Genomic DNA, 18,149 nt, shown 5'->3' with positions numbered 1-18,149 from the left:
AGAAATGTGGCGTAAGGAAGACTTGACTTGGTAGGCTAAGGGTATATTCAATATTGGCAACTTTAAGAGGTGTGGATTTCCACTCCTAGAATTCCCCAGCCAGCAATGCAATTCTTAAATATTGACTCAGCGGCAGCTGGAAATGAGGTGGGTGGGTGTGCCTGCTTTTTGTTCATTTTGGCACACAGGATCCCAATATGCATCCATCTTACGCCAAACCATGTAAGCCTGCCGGTTTAAAACCAAAACACAGAATGGTGGATGCTGGTTAAATGTGCTAAAGATGTAGGTTTATGCTTTCTGCATCGGGCTGTTTTGAATTCTGAAATAAAGCATAAGCCCAGCACCTTGGATTTTCATGCGTTCTTAAGAGTTGCCGTTAAGTTTCCCAGGTTGCCCCAAGACGGGTCAAATTCACCCCACCCAGAGTGTGAATCTGTCTCAGTTTACGACGAAGGGACACAGAACGGGGCAACCATCCTCGGAGAGATTGAAGAGAGCTTTTTTTGAGCAGAGCCTTTTTATTGATACCAACGTTTCACCCCCTGCTGTCCTGACTCCAAATCTAACCCCAAAGAGTAATTCTGCTCACTAACCCAACTTAAAATGTTAGCCCTTCAGAAAAAAAAGGGAGGAAAAAAAACCAAAAATAAACAGCAGCCAAATAACAAATATTTCACTTGATTTGCTTCCTGGAGGGGAGGCCTTTCTTTCTTTCTTTCTGTTTTTAAGTTATCTCAGAAGTGCTGCAGAAAAAAAGCAGCAGGCTTTTAAAAAAAAAAATAGGGGAAAATCTACTAAATCTACTGAAAGCGCTTCGGCAGGAAGGCTGCTGATGCAGAAAAAAAACCTGTCTCATTCAGTAGTTGTTTCCCTATGAGTGGGGGGAGGAAGGACAGGTACAAATAGCAGCAAACACCTGGGGGAGAAAATCCCAAGGCAGGGGATCCCTCCACACGAGGTCAATTTGTCTAGAATTCCTACAGATTTCAAAGGGGAAAAAAATAAGGCCCTGGAAGGTTATCCTATCCCGACTTCCCCTCCTCCTTTTCCTGTCTTATCCAATCCTCCTATCCTGTCCTTTTCTATCCCAGTCTTCTCTTCAAGCCCATTCCATTCTATCCCACTCCCTATTTATTTCCCTTATGGCATCCTTTGCTTTCCCTCTGTCCTCCCTCCCTCCCATTCTTTCCTTTCCCTTCCCTTAGTCCTTCCTCCCATTCTTTCCTTTCCCTTTTTTCCCTTCCTCCCATTCTTTCCTTTCCCTTCCCTTCGTTCTTCCTTCCATTCTTTCCCTTCTCTTCCTCTTTTCCCTTAGCCCTTCCTTCCTCCCATTCTATCCTTTCTCATCCCATCCCATCCTATCCTTCCAAGCCCTTTCGGGGATGGATTCCCCCCATGGATACCTCTGAGAACAAAGATATTTCCTTCCACCACCTCACTGGAAAATGCTTCCCTCACCCCCCAAAAAAACCCACCTGGGAAAGGCCTCTTTCTGTCCAGGAACCAATACAGGCAATTAAGACCCAAATCACATCATTCCAGCAATATCAATGCAGAAGCCAAAAAAGCTTTGCAAAAAAATAAAAATAAAAGACAGCAGCAACACCAGAAACCAGGCAGGATGAGGCCATTCAGTCAAAAATAATAACAAAATTGGGGCTGGGAAAATGCTCTCAAATCTCTCCAGGAGATTTGTGTGTGGTTTCCCCAAACTACTTCTTGCTGGCCAGATATCCGAGCTCCACCAATCCCATGGCTGCAGTCAAGAAACCGTGAAAATCGAATTCCAGGACCCATCAATGCAGTGGGGTGGCGTTTTCCGGAACGAGGCGAAGCCCGGAGCCCACTGCAACAGGCGAGGTCCTTCCTTGGTCCTGCTTCCTTGAGAAATGTTCCTCTTTTAAACGGGTTTTTTTTTTTTCGTGAAAGAGAGAGCAAGCCAAAGAACGAAGCACGGGAGAAAGATTCAAGTCACAGGTTTTACTGTGGTGCAAATCTGCTTAGCTCCATAGAGAGAGAAAGAGGCTTCCATCTTACCGGGCCATTCGTTCATTCATTGAAAGAAAGCTGTGCAACACCCCCTTGTTTCCCCCCCACACACACCCCCACAACATTCCTCACCCCTCCCCAGGCTGGCTGCACAGGGAGTGGACCAGGAGCCAGGAGCCAGGAAGAGGACTGAAAAACTTTTGCAAGACAAAAGCGATCCAGAGAGACGTCCGCTGGTCTATCCCGCCCACCCACCCACCCCGACCCCTTACAAAAATAGAAATTCTCCGTTCCGCTCGTTCATCCTTGCACAAAAAGGACCATTTTCTTGCTTTCCTTAGGAAGGACTGGCCAAAAACCATGACGGGTGTGCAATGCGCTCGGGGTGTGCGCAGACACACACACACAAGCTCACGTCCAGCCTAGGGAAGGGGAAAAAATCGAAAGGACAAAAATATGGTGTAGAAAAAAAACTCTGCCCATGTCAAATGGAAGAGAAATCCTCAAAGCTAAGAACCAACTCGGTTTTTAAACAGTGCCTCTCTCTCTCTCTCTCTCTCACACACACACTCACACACTCTCTCTCTCTCTTTCCCCCCCAAATGAGACAGAGGCCTTCGTCCTCCAACCCTGGTTTTGGCTCACGCTCCGTCCGGTCTGAAACCATGGGCAGCTGCGAGGCTGGTGGCAACAGGGTAAGTCTTGCGCGCTCTCCGTTATTATAGAAGACAACGGCTACTTCCTCTGCATGGCGTAAGCCAAGGTTAAAACGTGGCCTGTCGTCCCCGCCACTGCAGAACTGGTCGTATCAGCGTTTGGCGGGCCCGAGTTAAGACATCTGGGTTTTTTCTTCTTTAGGCCACCGCTGATTTCCGATTGCTGACACGAGGAGGAAGAGGAGGAGGAGGGGAGGGGTGGGGGGCTTGGGTCTTCTTAAATCCGCTGTTGTTTTTTTCCATTTTATTTGGGGCGGTGGGGGAAAGAGAAGGGGGAGGGGGAGAGAAAAAAAAGTCCATCAGGTCAGGCCAGGGAGCACGTGCTCGTTCAAGGAGAGGCAGGAGAAGGCAGTTCTAGCTTTTGAAGTCGGCGTCTCCGCAGCTCAGCTGCGTTGGGCTCTTCCGGGGAGGAGGGGTCCCCATCGTGGCTGGAGGGCTGCGTGGACCCCTCTGCTTTGTCTGGGGACGTATCTGGAAATGCCAAAGGGAGAACGATAACTGGACAGGGGCTCTGACGAAGGAGTTAATTATTATTTTTTTTTAATGGTTTTTAATTATACATTTTCATTTGTATAATACAGAGGTTTCCAAACTTGGCAACTTTAGGACTTGTGGGCTTCAAGTCCCGGAATTCTCCAGCCAGCCATGGTGGGAATCGAACTTCCTGGCTGTGGGCAGAGTTAGCCTGCAAGGCTGCATTTTAACCACTGTCAGGGTGGGCAATAGCAATAACATTTAGACTTATATACCGCTTCGCGGTGCTTTCCAGCCCTCTCTAAGCGGTTTACAGAGTCAGCCTATTGCCCCCCAACAATCTGGGTCCTCGTTTTACCCACCTCGGAAGGACGGAAGGCTGAGTCAACCTGGAGCCTGGTGGGATTTGAACTGCCAAACTGCAGGCAGCTGGCAGTCAGCAGAAGGAGCCTGCAGTACTGCACTCCAACCACTGTGCCACTGCGGCTCATTAACTGAACAACTGCACTCATTCACTTAACAGGTGTGGCCAGAAAGGCCGTAAAATGAGGCAAAACTCACTTAACAACCATCTTGCTTATCAATGGAAACTGGGGGCTCAATACTGGTCGCAAATTGAAGACTCCCTGTACTGGGAAAAACGCTGGGGCCTCCAGGCCAGACCCCTCTTGCCTGAGTTTACCTGGTGAAGAGGTGCTGTCCGCTGGCTGGGAGGTGGAGGTGGTGGCTTCACTGGAATTCGATTCAGGGCTAGTCGGGGTCTCAGGAGGGGCCATTGGAGGGGCTGAAGCACTCGGGGGCGTTGGAGCAGCTCGAGGCATCCTGGACAAGAGACACAGCAACCCAGTTTGGGAGGGGGGAGATTTGTTACCATCCAGAATCACACAAGTGTGATGGGCAGAATAAGAATTTAAGGAGGGTGGGAAGGAAGGAAGGAAGGAAGGAAGGAAGGAAGGAAGGAAGGAAGGAAGGAAGGAAGGAAGGAAGGAAGGAAGGAAGGAAGGAGGGAGGGAGGGAGGGAGGGAGGGAGGGAGGGAGGGAGGGGGAGGGAGGGAAGGAAGGAAGGAAGATTGGAGGGGAGAAGAAGGGAAGAGAAGGGAAGGAAAGGAAAAAAGAAAGAGAGAGAGAAAGGAAGGAAGGAGGGAGGGAAGAAATAGGGGAAGGGAGAGGGAAAACAAAGAGACAAAGGAAGAGGGAAGAGGGAAGGGAAAGGAAGGGAAGGAGGGAGGGAGGGAGAAAGGGGAGGGAGAGGGAAAACAGAGACAAAGGCAGAGGAAAGGAAGAAAAGGAAGGAAGGAAGGAAGAAAAGGAGGGAGGGAGGGAGGGAGGGAGGGAGGGAGGAAGGAAGGAAGGAAGGAAGGAAGGAAGGAAGGAAGGAAGGAAAGGAAGGAAGGAAAGAAAGAAAGAAAGAAAGAAAGAAAGAAAGAAAGAAAACAGAGAAAGTAACAAAGGAAGAGAGAGGGAGAGGGAAGGGAGAGGAGGGGAGGGGAGAGAAGAGAGCGGGAAGGGAGAGGAAGTGAGGGGGAAATGGGAGGAGGCGGCTCACCCAATCGTAGACAGCACAGTGAGATACTGGTTGATCTGGAGCATGGCTGCATCCAGGAGTGTGTGGATGTTCTGCAGGCACTGCAGCCGGGCCTCCAAGTGTTGCCGTTCGTGGCCTTCCATGGCCCGCAGCTCCTCTTCCGTCAGCCCCGCAAACCCCGAGGGGGGAACGGGCATCGGAGGGAAGCCTAAAGCAGCGAGGGCGGGAGGGGAGACATGGGAGAAGAGGACTCGCCCCCAACCCCACCCCCAAAAAGAACCGCCCCTCCCTCCCCAGGAGGGCAGCGAAAACCGGGCGATCGGTTTAGCCGCCACCGTCATAAATCAGCGGGGAAAACGATCGCCCGGGTGGGAAGCCACGCCCAGGCACTCTGGAACGTACCAAAGAGAGGGGGAACGGCATCCCCATCCAAGGGGAGGGAAGGGGAAACCCGGCACGGTCCCTGCGGAGGTGGCGGTGTCCGACGTGCTGGCCGAATCCCCGTGGGCCTAGCGGTGCCTGTTGAGGAGGAAACGCAGCCCCGTTAAGACCCCCTTGGGTGGCTCACCGTGGAACAGCCAACTGTGGGGGGGGTTTCTCACCTGACCCTTGGGATCCTGGCGGGGGCCCGCGGAGGCACTGTCGGCGTTGTTGGGGGGCTGGACGCCCGGCACCGGAGGGAAGGGAGCCATGGGGGCCACAGAGGGAACATCCCGGGAGGAAACGGAGGCAGGAGGCCTTGAGGGACTGCAGAGAAGGAGGGCATCAGCGCGGCTTCCTGAGACGGGGCTGGGCAAACAATGGCCCTTTTGTGACTTGTGGACTTCAGCTCCCAGAATTCCTCAGCCAGCCTGTGCAAGCCGACTCAGGGATTCTGGGAGCTGAAGTCCACAAGTTCATTAAAGGGCCATCGCTCCCCACCGGGGGTTTCAAGCCAGCAAGAATTTTCAATTGGCCATTATTTAAAATGCTCTTTTGCCTTCTGATTCAGGGAAGCTGAAGCGCAACCTGCGCGACCGTCAAAGACAAATGCAAGCGGAAAAGATGAAGATCCGGGCTACAGGCAGCGAGTTCTAGTCTCACCCTAGAGGTGAAAAAGGCACCTGGCTGACTGGGGGCCGTTCACCAGGAGACAGAGAGTTCTAGCCCCGCTTGAGGCATGATAGCGCCAACTGGGTGACTTTGGGCCAATTCTTAGGAGACGGTGAGTTCTAGTCCTGCCTTAGGCCGGGTGACTTTGGGCCAGTCCCTCTGTCTCACCCCCAGCCTACCCCACAGAGTTGTTGTAGGGATCTGGCCGGGAAATGGGGAGAGTTGAAGTCCCCCCCACCCCCTTGAAAGAGATTTAAAGAGGAGGAAGATTCATCCGTGGAGCAGCAGCAGCCGCTCACAAAGTGGGACTCACAGTTGGGCGCCTGAGGCATCAAGGGGGCCTGATGGGGGGGCGGATGCTGCCCTCCTTCCGGCTGCTCGGGGGGCGGCTGCGACTGGGTGGGCAGGGAGGCGCGCAGGACGTCCATCCGGCAGGTGGGGCAGGTCTGCTGGCGCTGAAACCAGGATCGGAGGCAGCTGAAGAAGAGGAGAACCCCTTGCCGTTCTAATGGGTGACTTCAAAACGGCCTCCCAGGTTCTTCTCTCTCTCTCTCTCCTTCTCTCCTTTTTCTCTCCTCCTCTCTCCTTCTCCTCCTTTCTCCTTTTCTCTCCCTCCTCCCTGTCTCTCCTCTCCTTCTCTACTTTTATCTTTCTCCTTTTCTCTCCTTTCTCATTCTTTCTCCTTTTCTCTCTCTCTCATATTCTATTTCCTTTTCTCTCCTCTCTCTCCCTCCTCCCATCTCTTTTTCTCTTTTTCTTTTTCCTTTTCTCTCTCATATTCTGTTTCTTTTCTCTCGCCTCTCCTCTCCTCTCCCTCCCCGTCCCTCTCTCCTCTTCTCTCCTTCTCTTTTCTCTCCTTCTCCTTTTCTCTCTCATATTCTATTTCCTTTTCTCTCTTTTTCTCTCTCCTCTCCCTCGCCGTCCCTATCTCTCTTTTTCTCTCTTTTCCTTTCCTTTCCTCTCCCTTTCTCCCTTTCTCTCCTTTTCTCCTTTTCTCTCCTCTCTCATTCTCCTTTCTCCTTTTGTCTCTCTCTCATATTCTATCCCCTTTTCTCTTTTTCTCTCTCTTCTCCTCTTCCTTCCTCCTCCTATTTCTCCTTTTCTCTCTTCTCTCCCTCCCTCCCTCTTCTTTCTCTCCCTCCCTCTTCTTTCCTCCCTCCCTCCCTTCTCTCTCTCACACACTCCTGCAGACTAGTCAAGCTTCCAAGTGCACCCAGATTCCCTCGTTTTCTATTTCCTTTTCTATTTAAAAGACAAAATGAAACAAAACCACTCCCCGCCTCCCACCTGGTATGGAATATGTGATTGCACGGCAGGCGTTTCGCACCCATCACCATCTCTTCCCGGCAGATGATGCAAACATTGTCCATGGCCTGCAGTTCTTCTGGGGTGGCATCGGGGTACCTGAGGAGAATAAGGCCAGAGACCCCTGAGTTCCTTCCCTTCTCCCAAGCACAGCCCAGAGCCGACGTGGTGGAGAGCAGAAAGGCTGCTGGGAATTTTTGGGATAGACGTGTTTGTGTGTGGAGTTCAACTAGGGAACAGTTTAATGCTGATGTAAAAATCTTGCTGCCTTTATGTTCCAGTGGTGCTTTTTCAAAAAGGAACTGGACTCCCTTTGTTTTTCCTTTTAAGGCATTTCGCTTCTCATCCAAGAAGCTTCTTCAGTTCTGACTGAAGGATGATGAAAGGATTTATATTCGTTGCAATCCTCCGGTCATCAGAACTCTTTCTGAGAATTGGTAAGGCCGCTCGGGAGGTTTATCTGGGCCCGCAGGATCAAACGGGTGTGGAACCTTCCTGGAACTGCTGAAAGGAGCTGGGTTGTAAGCAGGAGAATGACTCTCAGGAAGAGCACCAACGACCAGAGGGCCGCAAGGAATATAAATCCTTCTATCCCCTGCCATTCAGTCAGAACCGAAGAAGCTTCTTGGATGAGAAGCGAAATGTCTTCAAGGAAAAACAAAGTCCAGTGTTGCCTTTTTTTTTTTTGGGGGAAACAATATTTGGGACAACCATGACCTGCATGACTGAGAACCTCCATAAACATTTGCTGCCTATATATTTAGGCCCTGGGGCTGTTAATGTATACATAAGGATCTTCCTTATGGAATAAGGATCACTCTTTAACACCCATCGCCTCCCACTTGTGACTGCATGACTGTAACTTTGTCGCTTGTATTCTTACGATTTTTAGTGACTGTTTCCTAGTATGATTTGATTGCTTATTGTACCCTATAACTATCATTAAGTTTTGTCCCTTATGATTCTTGACAAATGTATCTTTTATTTTTATATACGCTGAGAGCATTTGCACCAAAGACAAATTCCTTGAGTGGCCAATCACACTTGGCCAATAAAGAATTCTATTCTAATTCTATTCTCTATTCCATCCCATTCCATTCCATTCCTTCATTCCAATTTCTATTCTATTCCATTCTATTCTGCATTCTATTCTGCATTCTATCTGTTCTGCATTCTATTCTATTCTATTCTATTCTATTCTATTCTATTCTATTCTACTCTACTCTATTCTATTCCCAATTCTATTCTGCATTCTATTCTATTCTATTCTATTCCCAATTCTATTCTATTCCATTCCATTCCATTCCATTCCATTCCATTCCATTCCATTCCATTCTATTCCCAATTCTATTCTGCATTCTATTCTATTCTATTCTATTCTATTCCCTATTCTATTCTATTCTATTCCATTCCATTCTGCATTCTATTCTATTCTATTCTATTCTATTCCCAATTCTATTCCATTCCATTCCATTCCATTCCATTCCATTCCATTCTATTCTATTCTATTCCCAATTCTATTCTGCATTCTATTCTATTCTATTCCCAATTCTATTCTATTCTATTCCATTCTATTCTGCATTCTATTCTATTCTATTCTATTCTATTCTATTCTATTCCCAATTCTATTCTATTCCATTCCATTCCATTCCATTCCATTCTATTCTATTCCCAATTCTATTCTATTCCATTCCATTCCATTCCATTCCATTCCATTCTATTCTATTCTATTCTATTCCTTCCAATATTCTATTCCTTCCAATATTATTCTATTCTATTCTATTCTATTCTATTCTATTCTATTCTATTCTATTCTATTCTATTCTATTCTATTCTATTATTCTATTCTATTCCCAATTCTATTCCATTCTATTCTGCATTCTATTCTATTCTATTCTATTCTATTCTATTCTATTCTATTCTATTCTATTCTATTCTATTCTATTCTATTCTATTCAACTAGGAAAGAGATTAAACTCAAATGTAAATTTTTTTTTGTTGCCTGCATAAGGGACCTTCAGCTAGGAAACAGGCCAGACACTCCTCAAATACTCACAGCGTGTTCATGTTGCGGATCGCTCGGCGAGACATGATCGCATCCGTGACCGCCTTTTTGAACTGCCTAGGAGGGAAGAGAGCCAAGAGTTATTAGTCCTCAGGCAGGCAGGCAATGTCGGGGGAGGGGGGCAGAGAGGGTGGCCCTGAAAGACTCTTCAGCCGCGGAAAGGGGCAGAACTGCCGCTATGCATCCCCCCGATTCTCCTGGGCTGGGACTCACCTCATGGCCAGGTACATAGGCCGGATGGCGAAAAGAGGGAAGGTGTGCACTTTGATCATAATGGTCATGAAGGCCATGTAGAGAAGGACCTTGATGAAACCTTGGGAGGAAAAAGGATATGAATTATTATTTTTTACTTCCAGGTCACGGCCCAAAAGACCCCTTGGTCGACGTTCTGACGGGGGAACCCGACCGAAGCAAGCACGGTCGAGAACGATATCTGAATGCCAAACTTTATTCGGGACATCCATTTCGGCACCGAGGAGGGGAAAACCAGATCGGGCTAATTCCCACGCAAAACCACATACCGTATTTCTCAGAGTATAAGACTCAGCCAGCTTTTGGGGAGCAAAACAAGGAAAAAGAAAATCTGCCTCTACCCCCCCAAGCCATTTGCTTCCTTGCAACAAACAGCAAGGTCCGCTTCAGCACTGTCTGATTACCACAAGCAGCTGACTGTCGGTTCAACCAGCTTCCGGACGATCAGCTGTTTCAGGCTGCAGGAATGGCCATCACCTATTGCTACCCCATTTTCAGCCTCCGCATCCTGTTTTCGGCCTCTGCCCGCCCCATTTTTGGCCCGTTCCGGGCAGCGCGGATCAGAACTGGCAGAAACCAGGGTGCGCGGAGGCCGAAAATGGGGTACGCAGAGGCCATAGGCAAGGGCGATCCCTGCAGCCTGAAACAGCTGATCGACGGGAGGCCGACTGATCTGACCATCAGCTGCTTGTGCTAATCAGGCTGTGCTGAAGCGGACCAGGTTTGCTGCAAGGAGGCAAAATGGCTGGGAGGCAGAGGCCAAAGGGTAGGGGCTGGCAGGAGGGCGGGGTTTCGGCAATATTCACTGTATAAGACACACAGGTATTTCCACCCACTTTACTCTGAAAAATACGCTAATTAAAGCATAGGATTCTCGCTCCTCCCCCTATTAGTGCAGGTTACACGGTCCAATTGACTCTCATTTTATTGTTATGAGAAAACGTCTTTGGTTTTGGCAAACGCCTGCAGAAGCGTCCTTGGCTCTCATGGTTCGTCTTCTTGATGTCTACATTGCATCTCACCCTTCCCTCCCCCCTGGTTTGTTGGCAAGCTGAGAAACGGTAATGGTTGCAACCGCAAAAGCGCGCTTTGAACCTGACATCCTTAAAATCAAGGTAGAACACAGGTAGCCCTTGACTTACGGTCAAAATTGAGTTCAACGTTTCTTATTGCTTAGCGAGGCAGCCGTTAAAGTGAGCGGGGCTTCCTTCTGCAACCTTTTGGCCACAGTTCTGCCGTTATTTAAGTGAATCACATGGTCATTAAATGAATTATTGACTTTGCTTCTCAGAAGCCGGCGAGGAAGGTTACAAATGCGGATCCCATGACACCTGGGACAATGCAACATGCCAGTTGCCAAGCGCCTGAATTTTGATCACAGGACCACTGCAAAGATCGTGAAGTGCGAAAACTGGTTCGAAGTCCCTTTTTAATTTTTGAAACGGTCCTTAAAACAAATGGTTGTAAGTCAAGGACAACCCGTATGCCTCAGCTGCCAGCATACCTACTTTCTTGGGATAGATGGGATGGATTTGGGAAAGGGGGTGGGGTGGGGTGTCTTTGTACTTCATCCCCGGATCCATTTACCCGTGAAGAGTTCTGTATAGAGCATGAAGACGGCCTTGTTGTCCCAGGGGTTCTCACTCTGGAGGTCGATGGAGTGCAGAAGGTATTTGATGAAGACTGTCAGCACCATCGTCATGAGGATGGCGTACTGTGGAGAGCCAAGAGGAGAAAAGGATTACAAAGCAGAATTTAGTAGAACAAGACTAAACACACACTTGGCTTCCTTCTAACACTGGAGTTAAGATCGTAAACCCAGTCCAGTGTCAACTCATAAAATATTTCTCTAGTTTTTTTTAAGAGTTGCTAGCAAGAAAGGGAGGGGGGGAAGTAGTGCATTCCTTAAATGTCTTCATAAGTAATTTTTAGACGACCGAAGTTTCTGGCGTGCAAAATTCTAACTGGAGAGTATGACTGGGTGACTCTTGGCTATGGACGTGTCCCATTGGAGAATATGAATTATGATACATCCAGGAGATGGGGTAGGGTGGGGGAACCAGGGTCAAGGGTGACAATGAATGATGTGTCTGAGTCGGCTACACCCAGGTAGCACCGGCATGTTCACTCCTAATAAATCTTCTGTAAGCTCTGAAAGATCTGGCTAGAGGGGCTAATTATTTAAATGGGGGTTGAATACCGGAGACCTGACATCCAGCTTCAGTTAGTGACAGCGACAGCATCACTTAACAACCAAGTTGTCGGGCCCAATTCTGGTCACTAAATGAGGACACGAGGATCATAGCTTGGGCGGGGGGTTGGACTAGATGACCTACAAGGGACCTTCCAACTCTGGTAATCTGTAATAGATAACTCAGGGGTGTCAAACTCAAGGCCCGTGGGCTGGATTTGGCCCACAAGGTGCTTAGATCTGGCCCGTGGGCCCACTCTGGAAACAGTGAAGGACCGCAGTGCCTCTGCCAGTGAGGACGGAGTTCAGGAAGGCTGCGCGCATCCTTCTGCCAGTGAAAACAGAAGCCGGGCTGCAGCAGGGCGTGGCAGCCGAAAACAGAACCTCGGTGAGTAGCTTCAAGCTGGCCATGCCTCCCCCCACAGGCCCCTGAGGTCAAACACAACCTTGATGCGGCCCTCAAAGAAATCAACTTGGACACCCCCGATATAAGCAAACTTCCCCAAATAAAACAAAGCACGCCAGAAACAGCTCCCAGGCCCACTGCTGATCGATCCTACATCCAATTATTGTTGTTGTTGTTGTTGTTGTTGTTGTTGGTATTTACTCACCTCAAAGCCAAAGACCAGCTGGACGGAAGCCCCCCTGGTCAGGATGCTGTGGTAAGCGTGGCTGACAAACAGGAAATCTAGGATGGCCAGAAGCACCATGAGAGCTAGGGAAGAAGAGAGGCCATTTTGTCACTGGAAAAGTAGAAAGGAGTGGAGGAAGAAGACACAAACTACACCTGAGATTCACAGCGTCCCAGGGGACTGCTGCAAAGTGCTCTGATTTCGTCATGTGATTAGATTTTATATCCTACCTTTCCATTAGAAGCTCCAGGCAGCATGCCCTGTTTCTCTCCTGTCCCTAAAACTACAGGTGGTTCCCGACTTACACCTGGTAACTCAGCAACCGTTTGAAGTGACAACAGATCCTGCAAAAGCTACTTACAACCTGGGTTCAAAGTTACAACAGTGTGAACTAAAAAGATACTCTTTTGGTCTTTTATAGCTGCCAGAAAAAAGGGAATGGGGGAAAGCAGGGCATTCCTTAAATGTCTTAGATGTCTTAGCCTTGGCAGCCCAAAGTTGTTGGCATGCAAAAATATTACTGGAGAGCATGATTGATGACTCTTGGCTATGGATGTGTCCCATTGGGGAATATACATCCAGGTGGGGTGGGGGCAAGACCAGGGTCAAGGGGGAAATGAATGATGTATTTTAGTGTCGGCTGCACCCAGCTAACGCCAACATGGCCATTCCTAATAAAACATATATTTTTTTACTCTGAGAAATGCGGCTAGAGACTTATGATTTGAATGGGGGTGGATTTGTTGGAGCCCTGACAGACGGCCACACACACACACCCTTCCATGGTCACATGATCGTATTTTTGACGTTCGGCAACCAGCTCACCTTGGTGGCCGTTTGCAGCATCCCGTGATCCCACAACCACAATTTTTTCCCCCATTCGTTTGCAGGTTTCTGGTGTTAACTTCCAGTTGCAGGCAAAAAGCACCCGCAAGTTAAATTTGATTTCCCTTAATAATTGCAGGGTTTAATTGAATGATCCCCCTTGCAAAAAAAAAAAATAATGTCATAAAATTAGGTTCAATTGGGTAAGCGACCTGCTTAATGACAATAATTCTGGGCTCAAGGATGGCCGTAAGTCAAGGGTGCCCTGTAACATGCCAGAAAGAAAACTGAGGTGCAGGAGGCCCTTTAACAACTTTGAAAACTGCCCAAAGCAGATATTTCTGGGGGTTTTTAATTACACTCATAAAAGTGGCTGTGTTTGGAAGTGCCAGATAATAATCATAATCATAATAACAATAACGACAGCTGAAAGTAGGGACTGCCAAGGGCACCTTAGGGCCTTTTGAATGCAAATAACCAAGCTAATTTTGACACGTAAATCACTACCCACAATTAGACTTCTGGAACATCTGCCTTATTTACAGTTACAGTTCAAACTGCGTTGGTGACTCCGTCTGTTTTTAGTCACTTGACCTCATCTGACCTTGGGGAAAAAAGAACGTAGCAGGCAAGGATGGCTCCGTCACTTGTCCAGCTACAAGTATTTTTAAACAAGGCAGCTGGTCCAGCAGGGACTCGACTGAGAAAGACATCAAAGGGTTGTTTAGACCCAACCTTTACTAAAATAAAGAGTTTGAAAGGGACCTTGGAGGTCTTCTAGTCCAACCCCCTGCTTTAGCAGGAAACCCTATACCATTTCAGACAAATAGTTGTCCAATCTCTTCTTAAAAGCCTCCAGTGTTGGAGCACCCACAACTTCTGGTGGCAAGCTGTTCCACTGGTTAATTGTTCTCACGCTCATGAAATTTGATTAATTTACATCCGTTGCTTCTTGTTCTGCCCTCTGGTGCTTTGGAGAATAGGCTGACCCCCAAATCATCTTTGTGGCAGTCCCTTTGTGGCAATCGTGTTGCTAACTTAACAACCGAGCAGTGATTCATAAGACATAAGAATTTATTTGTCATTACACTCGCAAGCGGGTGCAACGAAATGAGGTGCTCTTCCACAAAGTAAAACTGGACAAACACCACTAAAAAGAAAAAAAATTAAATTAAACACAACCAACCATACAATAATCTCTATGCAATTTAAAAATGTAAATACCCTTACTTAACAACAGTGGCAAGAAAGATCATAAAATGGGGCAAAACTAACTTAACAACTGTCCTGCTTGGCAACAGAAACGTTGGGCTCGTCGATTGTAGTCGTAAGTCGAGGACTACCTGTGCAGACTCTGACCAGCTAGCCATAACTAGACATATCAGCGATGAAGCTGTTATGAAATGAACTACATGCATAAAAGAAAAAATAAAACCGGAGGAGGGGAAAAAAGAAACTCGTAAGAGAAACAGAATCACTCTACCCTGGGAAATTATTTTCAGGTAGATTTTATGGCTCGATTCTCAAGAAGCCAAACTGGGATCCGGTCTCAAGCCACAACCAATCGACTGGAGAGAAAACAAGGTCAAAGGGATCACGGGAGAGTAAAAGAAAAGAAAAAACGTGATAGAAATTTAAATTTAAAAGAATAAATATAAAAGTACTTACAGACAATGCGGAAATGGAACAACCAAGATATGTTGGGACTTCTCTCCATCTAGAATAGAAAAAAAACAGCAAGTTTTTAAGGGGCTGGGGAATTCTGGGAGTTGAAGTCCACGCACCTCTTCAAGTGGCCAAGGTTGAGAAACCTGGCTTTGACATTTGAAGCAGAAAAGAACCAGTTTTATCTTGACCGGGTTAGAGTGCCTTGTGTTCGCACCCACAAACTCGAGTAGGGAATCACACTTACAAAGTCCACCCGGTCTTCAGCCAGCCAATGGAAGCACTTGAGGAAGAGGAGGAGGGTGAAGAGAGCCACAAAACGAGGACTGAAGTCATCCCTGAAGACGGTAAAGGCCAGGCAGGTCTCGGTCACGGCGTACCATGAGCGCTCGAGCAGATGCTGGATGTGAAAAGACGGGATTTTAAGATGCTGCTCAAACCAAATGGATACCCTCCTGCCCTGCTGGTATAAATCTCCAGATTTATATGCTATCAGCGTTCCAGCCACCCTCCATTCTGCCCAATAACTCAGAGACTGGCATCTTCTCAAAGGTTCCTTTTATTTTGGATAGTCAACTGGCACAACTGGGGAATCCCGAATCAGAAAGTTCCGGGCTTCCTTGCGATAAATCAAAACTACAAAATCCACCCCCTGCACCCATCATCGCATCACATGGCCCAATCACCGTCCCAAGTTAAGACTTCCTCTCACTTATGCGCAACACAACCTGACCTTGAATCAGAAAAAGAATGTTGTTATGTCTAACTAGATATACTCCAATATATTCCCCCCTCCCACTTTCCCAGGCTCAGAGGTGGCAGCGTGGGAGCATCTGGTCTCAATATGGCTTCCAAAGCTGACATAGGTCTGGTGATGCCCTGGTGCCCTTCCACCTGGCATCACCCAGAGGAGGTAGGATGCCAACTGTCAGAAATCCCAGCCAACGTGGCTGCAAGTTGTGAGCAGCCTGGAATCACCTGTGTGTGAGTTGGACGGCCACGTAAGTTTAATAAATAAATGAAAAATGAGTTAAGTTGTGGTTTTGGGAGCCCCAGAGCCTCTGGAGGTGTCCAGCTTGGAAGAAGGCCCCTTCTGTGGCTTCCCATTAAGTCTATTGCTATAAGGTGCCGAATTTGGCGACTGTGTGGCTCAGAATCTACTGGCCAGCTGCTGGATCACACAGAATTCTTCTTATATCCATAAATATCTACTACAATCTCCTCTCTTTCCTCACTCACTCCTTATAAGACTTGTGTATGAATCTGTTGGGTTTCTTTTAAAACTGCTGCTGTAAATGTAAATGTGAAACGCTTTCTAATGGCTGCACTTTCTGTTGTCTTTCTCTCATTCTCCTTCCAGGTGTCTGCTGAGAAGGGAAGTGAAACCCGAATTGGTTAACAGCTAAATAAAAATTATTTTGACAAAGGAAATCCAGCTGGGTGACAAGCCACACACACACACACACACACACACGGTTTCTACAATTAAAAGTATACTTTTTGTCATTTTGGCTCCGAAGGGAACAAATGAACTTAAACACTGGACACCAAGAGATCCTGAATATAGCTAGTCTTCCACTTACGACCACAACTGAGCCCAAACTGTTGCTAAGTGACACATTTGTTCAGTGATTTTGACCGGATTTTATGACTTTTCTTGCCAGGGTTCTTAAGGGAATAATTGCAGTTCTTAAGCTAGTCACACGATTGTCAAGGGAATCTGGTTTTGCTTCTCAGGACGTCACAAACGGGGATCATGTGACCCCAGGATGCTGCGACCAAGATAAATATGAGCCAGTTGCCAATGGCCAAATTTTAATCCCGTGTTCGCGGGGATGCTGCAATGGTCATAAGTGTGAAAAACAATCATGAGGCTTTTTTCAGTGCCGTTGTAACTCTGAACTGACTAAATGAACTGTTGTAAGTCGAGGACTACCTTAATTCTGCAACTGGATCTCTTCACATCCCTCGTTTCCACAGTCAAAACTGTTCCAATCAAAATTAGCTCCAGATTATTGGTGTGTGTGTTAATGACACCATACAAAAAAATTTAGCCAAAGAGAAAAAGCACTTAACTTTGTACAATTGGCTCTTTTTGTAGTTCATAAGCAAAGACGCAAGATTTGGGGGAACAGAAAAAGGGATGTCTTAATAATTGGTGCTCCAAGCTTCAAAATAGATGCTTCGTTGCAAAAGGACAGCAAAGTTTGCTGAAGCCCATTTAAGCACGTCCGCTCATCAAGGCCAGCAACATTTCTGTGCTCTGGCAATGACTCACCTCCATTTCTGCCGCTCGGAGTTGTCCGAAAAACACTTTGCCCATGAATTTGCCGAGCAGGAACACCAAGACAAAAGCCTGAATGTACAGGACCTGTCATCACAAGACAGCAAAAGAAAAAGAAAAAAGTGGTTTAGTTAACTGTGCATAAAGAAAAATACAATTTGCAAGGAATTCTGTATTGTTAACCCGTCTCTTCTTTCTGGTTACAAAAATAAGCTCCTACAGGATACAATTTTATTTGTACCCTGCTTTTGTTATTTTCCCAAATAACTCGAGGTGACACACACATCCCACGTACTTTCTTCCTATTATTCCCACAACAATTCTGTGATGCGAAAGGGACTGGCCCAAACTCACCTAGCCAGCTTTCATGCCTAAGGTGGGACTAGAATTCACCATCCTGAGGGTCACCCAGCTGGCTTTCATGCCAAGGTGGGACTAGAACTCACTGTCTCCTGACGATAGGCCCAAAGTCACCCAGTTATTTTTCATGCATAAGGCAGCAGAATTATCCTGCAATACTGCACTCTAACCACTGCATCACCGTGGTTCTTTAGTTAGTTAGCTGGTTAAATAAATAAAAATACAAAGGTAAGTAAAGAATCAATCTTTCAAACTGGCTGGAACCACACCTCCACTGCCTACGTCGTCTGTAAATCTTTGCTTAGGAGCCATAGCATGTCCGAAGGGCAAGGAACTGGAGAAAAGCCACACCTAAAAGGCACCACTGAGCCCCGGTGGTGCAGTAGTTAGGAGTGCAGTACAGCAGGCTACTTCTGCGGACTGCCGGCTGCCTGCAATTTGGCAGTTCAAATCTCCCCAGGCTCAAGGTCGACTCAGCCTTCCATCCTTCTGAGGTGGGCAAAAGGAGGACCCAGAGTGCTGGGGGCAACATGGCTGACTCCGTAAACCGGTTAGAGAGGGCTGTAAAGCGGTATATAAGTCTAAGTGCTGTCGCTACTCCCGGGACCGGCTGGGAAGGGGCAAGACTCACCGCCATGCTGGGACTCGACTTGGTAAGGTACACCACGGTGGGGTAGAACTGGTGCTTCAGGTAATAGGCGTGAGCTATCACGGCGGAGGTTAAGGCCAGGCTGGCAGCCATCATGATGGCAGTCCGGAACATCTCCCCAA

The 18,149-nt window shown here is 47.5% G+C and overlaps 1 protein-coding gene across 1 annotated transcript in view; it reads right to left on the bottom strand.

Annotated features, from left to right (window-relative positions):
* Window positions 1-724: 724 nt before the first annotated feature.
* The window catches only part of SYVN1 (synoviolin 1), a 23,273-nt gene continuing 5,848 nt past the window's right edge, over window positions 725-18,149 (bottom strand). Inside the window, 17 exon segments of the mRNA XM_087943586.1 lie at window positions 725-3,179; window positions 3,865-4,004; window positions 4,729-4,924; window positions 5,118-5,144; window positions 5,147-5,216; window positions 5,310-5,398; window positions 5,401-5,454; window positions 6,113-6,276; window positions 7,087-7,203; window positions 9,161-9,226; window positions 9,383-9,482; window positions 11,009-11,135; window positions 12,224-12,327; window positions 14,738-14,786; window positions 14,982-15,134; window positions 17,013-17,105; window positions 18,010-18,149. The exon segment at window positions 18,010-18,149 is cut by the window's right edge and continues 11 nt beyond it. Of these exon segments, the coding sequence (XP_087799712.1) occupies window positions 3,037-3,179; window positions 3,865-4,004; window positions 4,729-4,924; window positions 5,118-5,144; window positions 5,147-5,216; window positions 5,310-5,398; window positions 5,401-5,454; window positions 6,113-6,276; window positions 7,087-7,203; window positions 9,161-9,226; window positions 9,383-9,482; window positions 11,009-11,135; window positions 12,224-12,327; window positions 14,738-14,786; window positions 14,982-15,134; window positions 17,013-17,105; window positions 18,010-18,141 (1,824 nt within the window). The 5' untranslated portion in view covers window positions 18,142-18,149 and the 3' untranslated portion in view covers window positions 725-3,036.

This window comes from Notechis scutatus, chromosome 14, assembly GCF_049901735.1.
Source record: "Notechis scutatus isolate UNSWTSFEM ecotype Mainland chromosome 14, rNotScu1.2, whole genome shotgun sequence".
Lineage (NCBI taxonomy): Eukaryota > Metazoa > Chordata > Lepidosauria > Squamata > Elapidae > Notechis > Notechis scutatus.
This window is presented reverse-complemented; position numbering and strand designations above follow the sequence as displayed.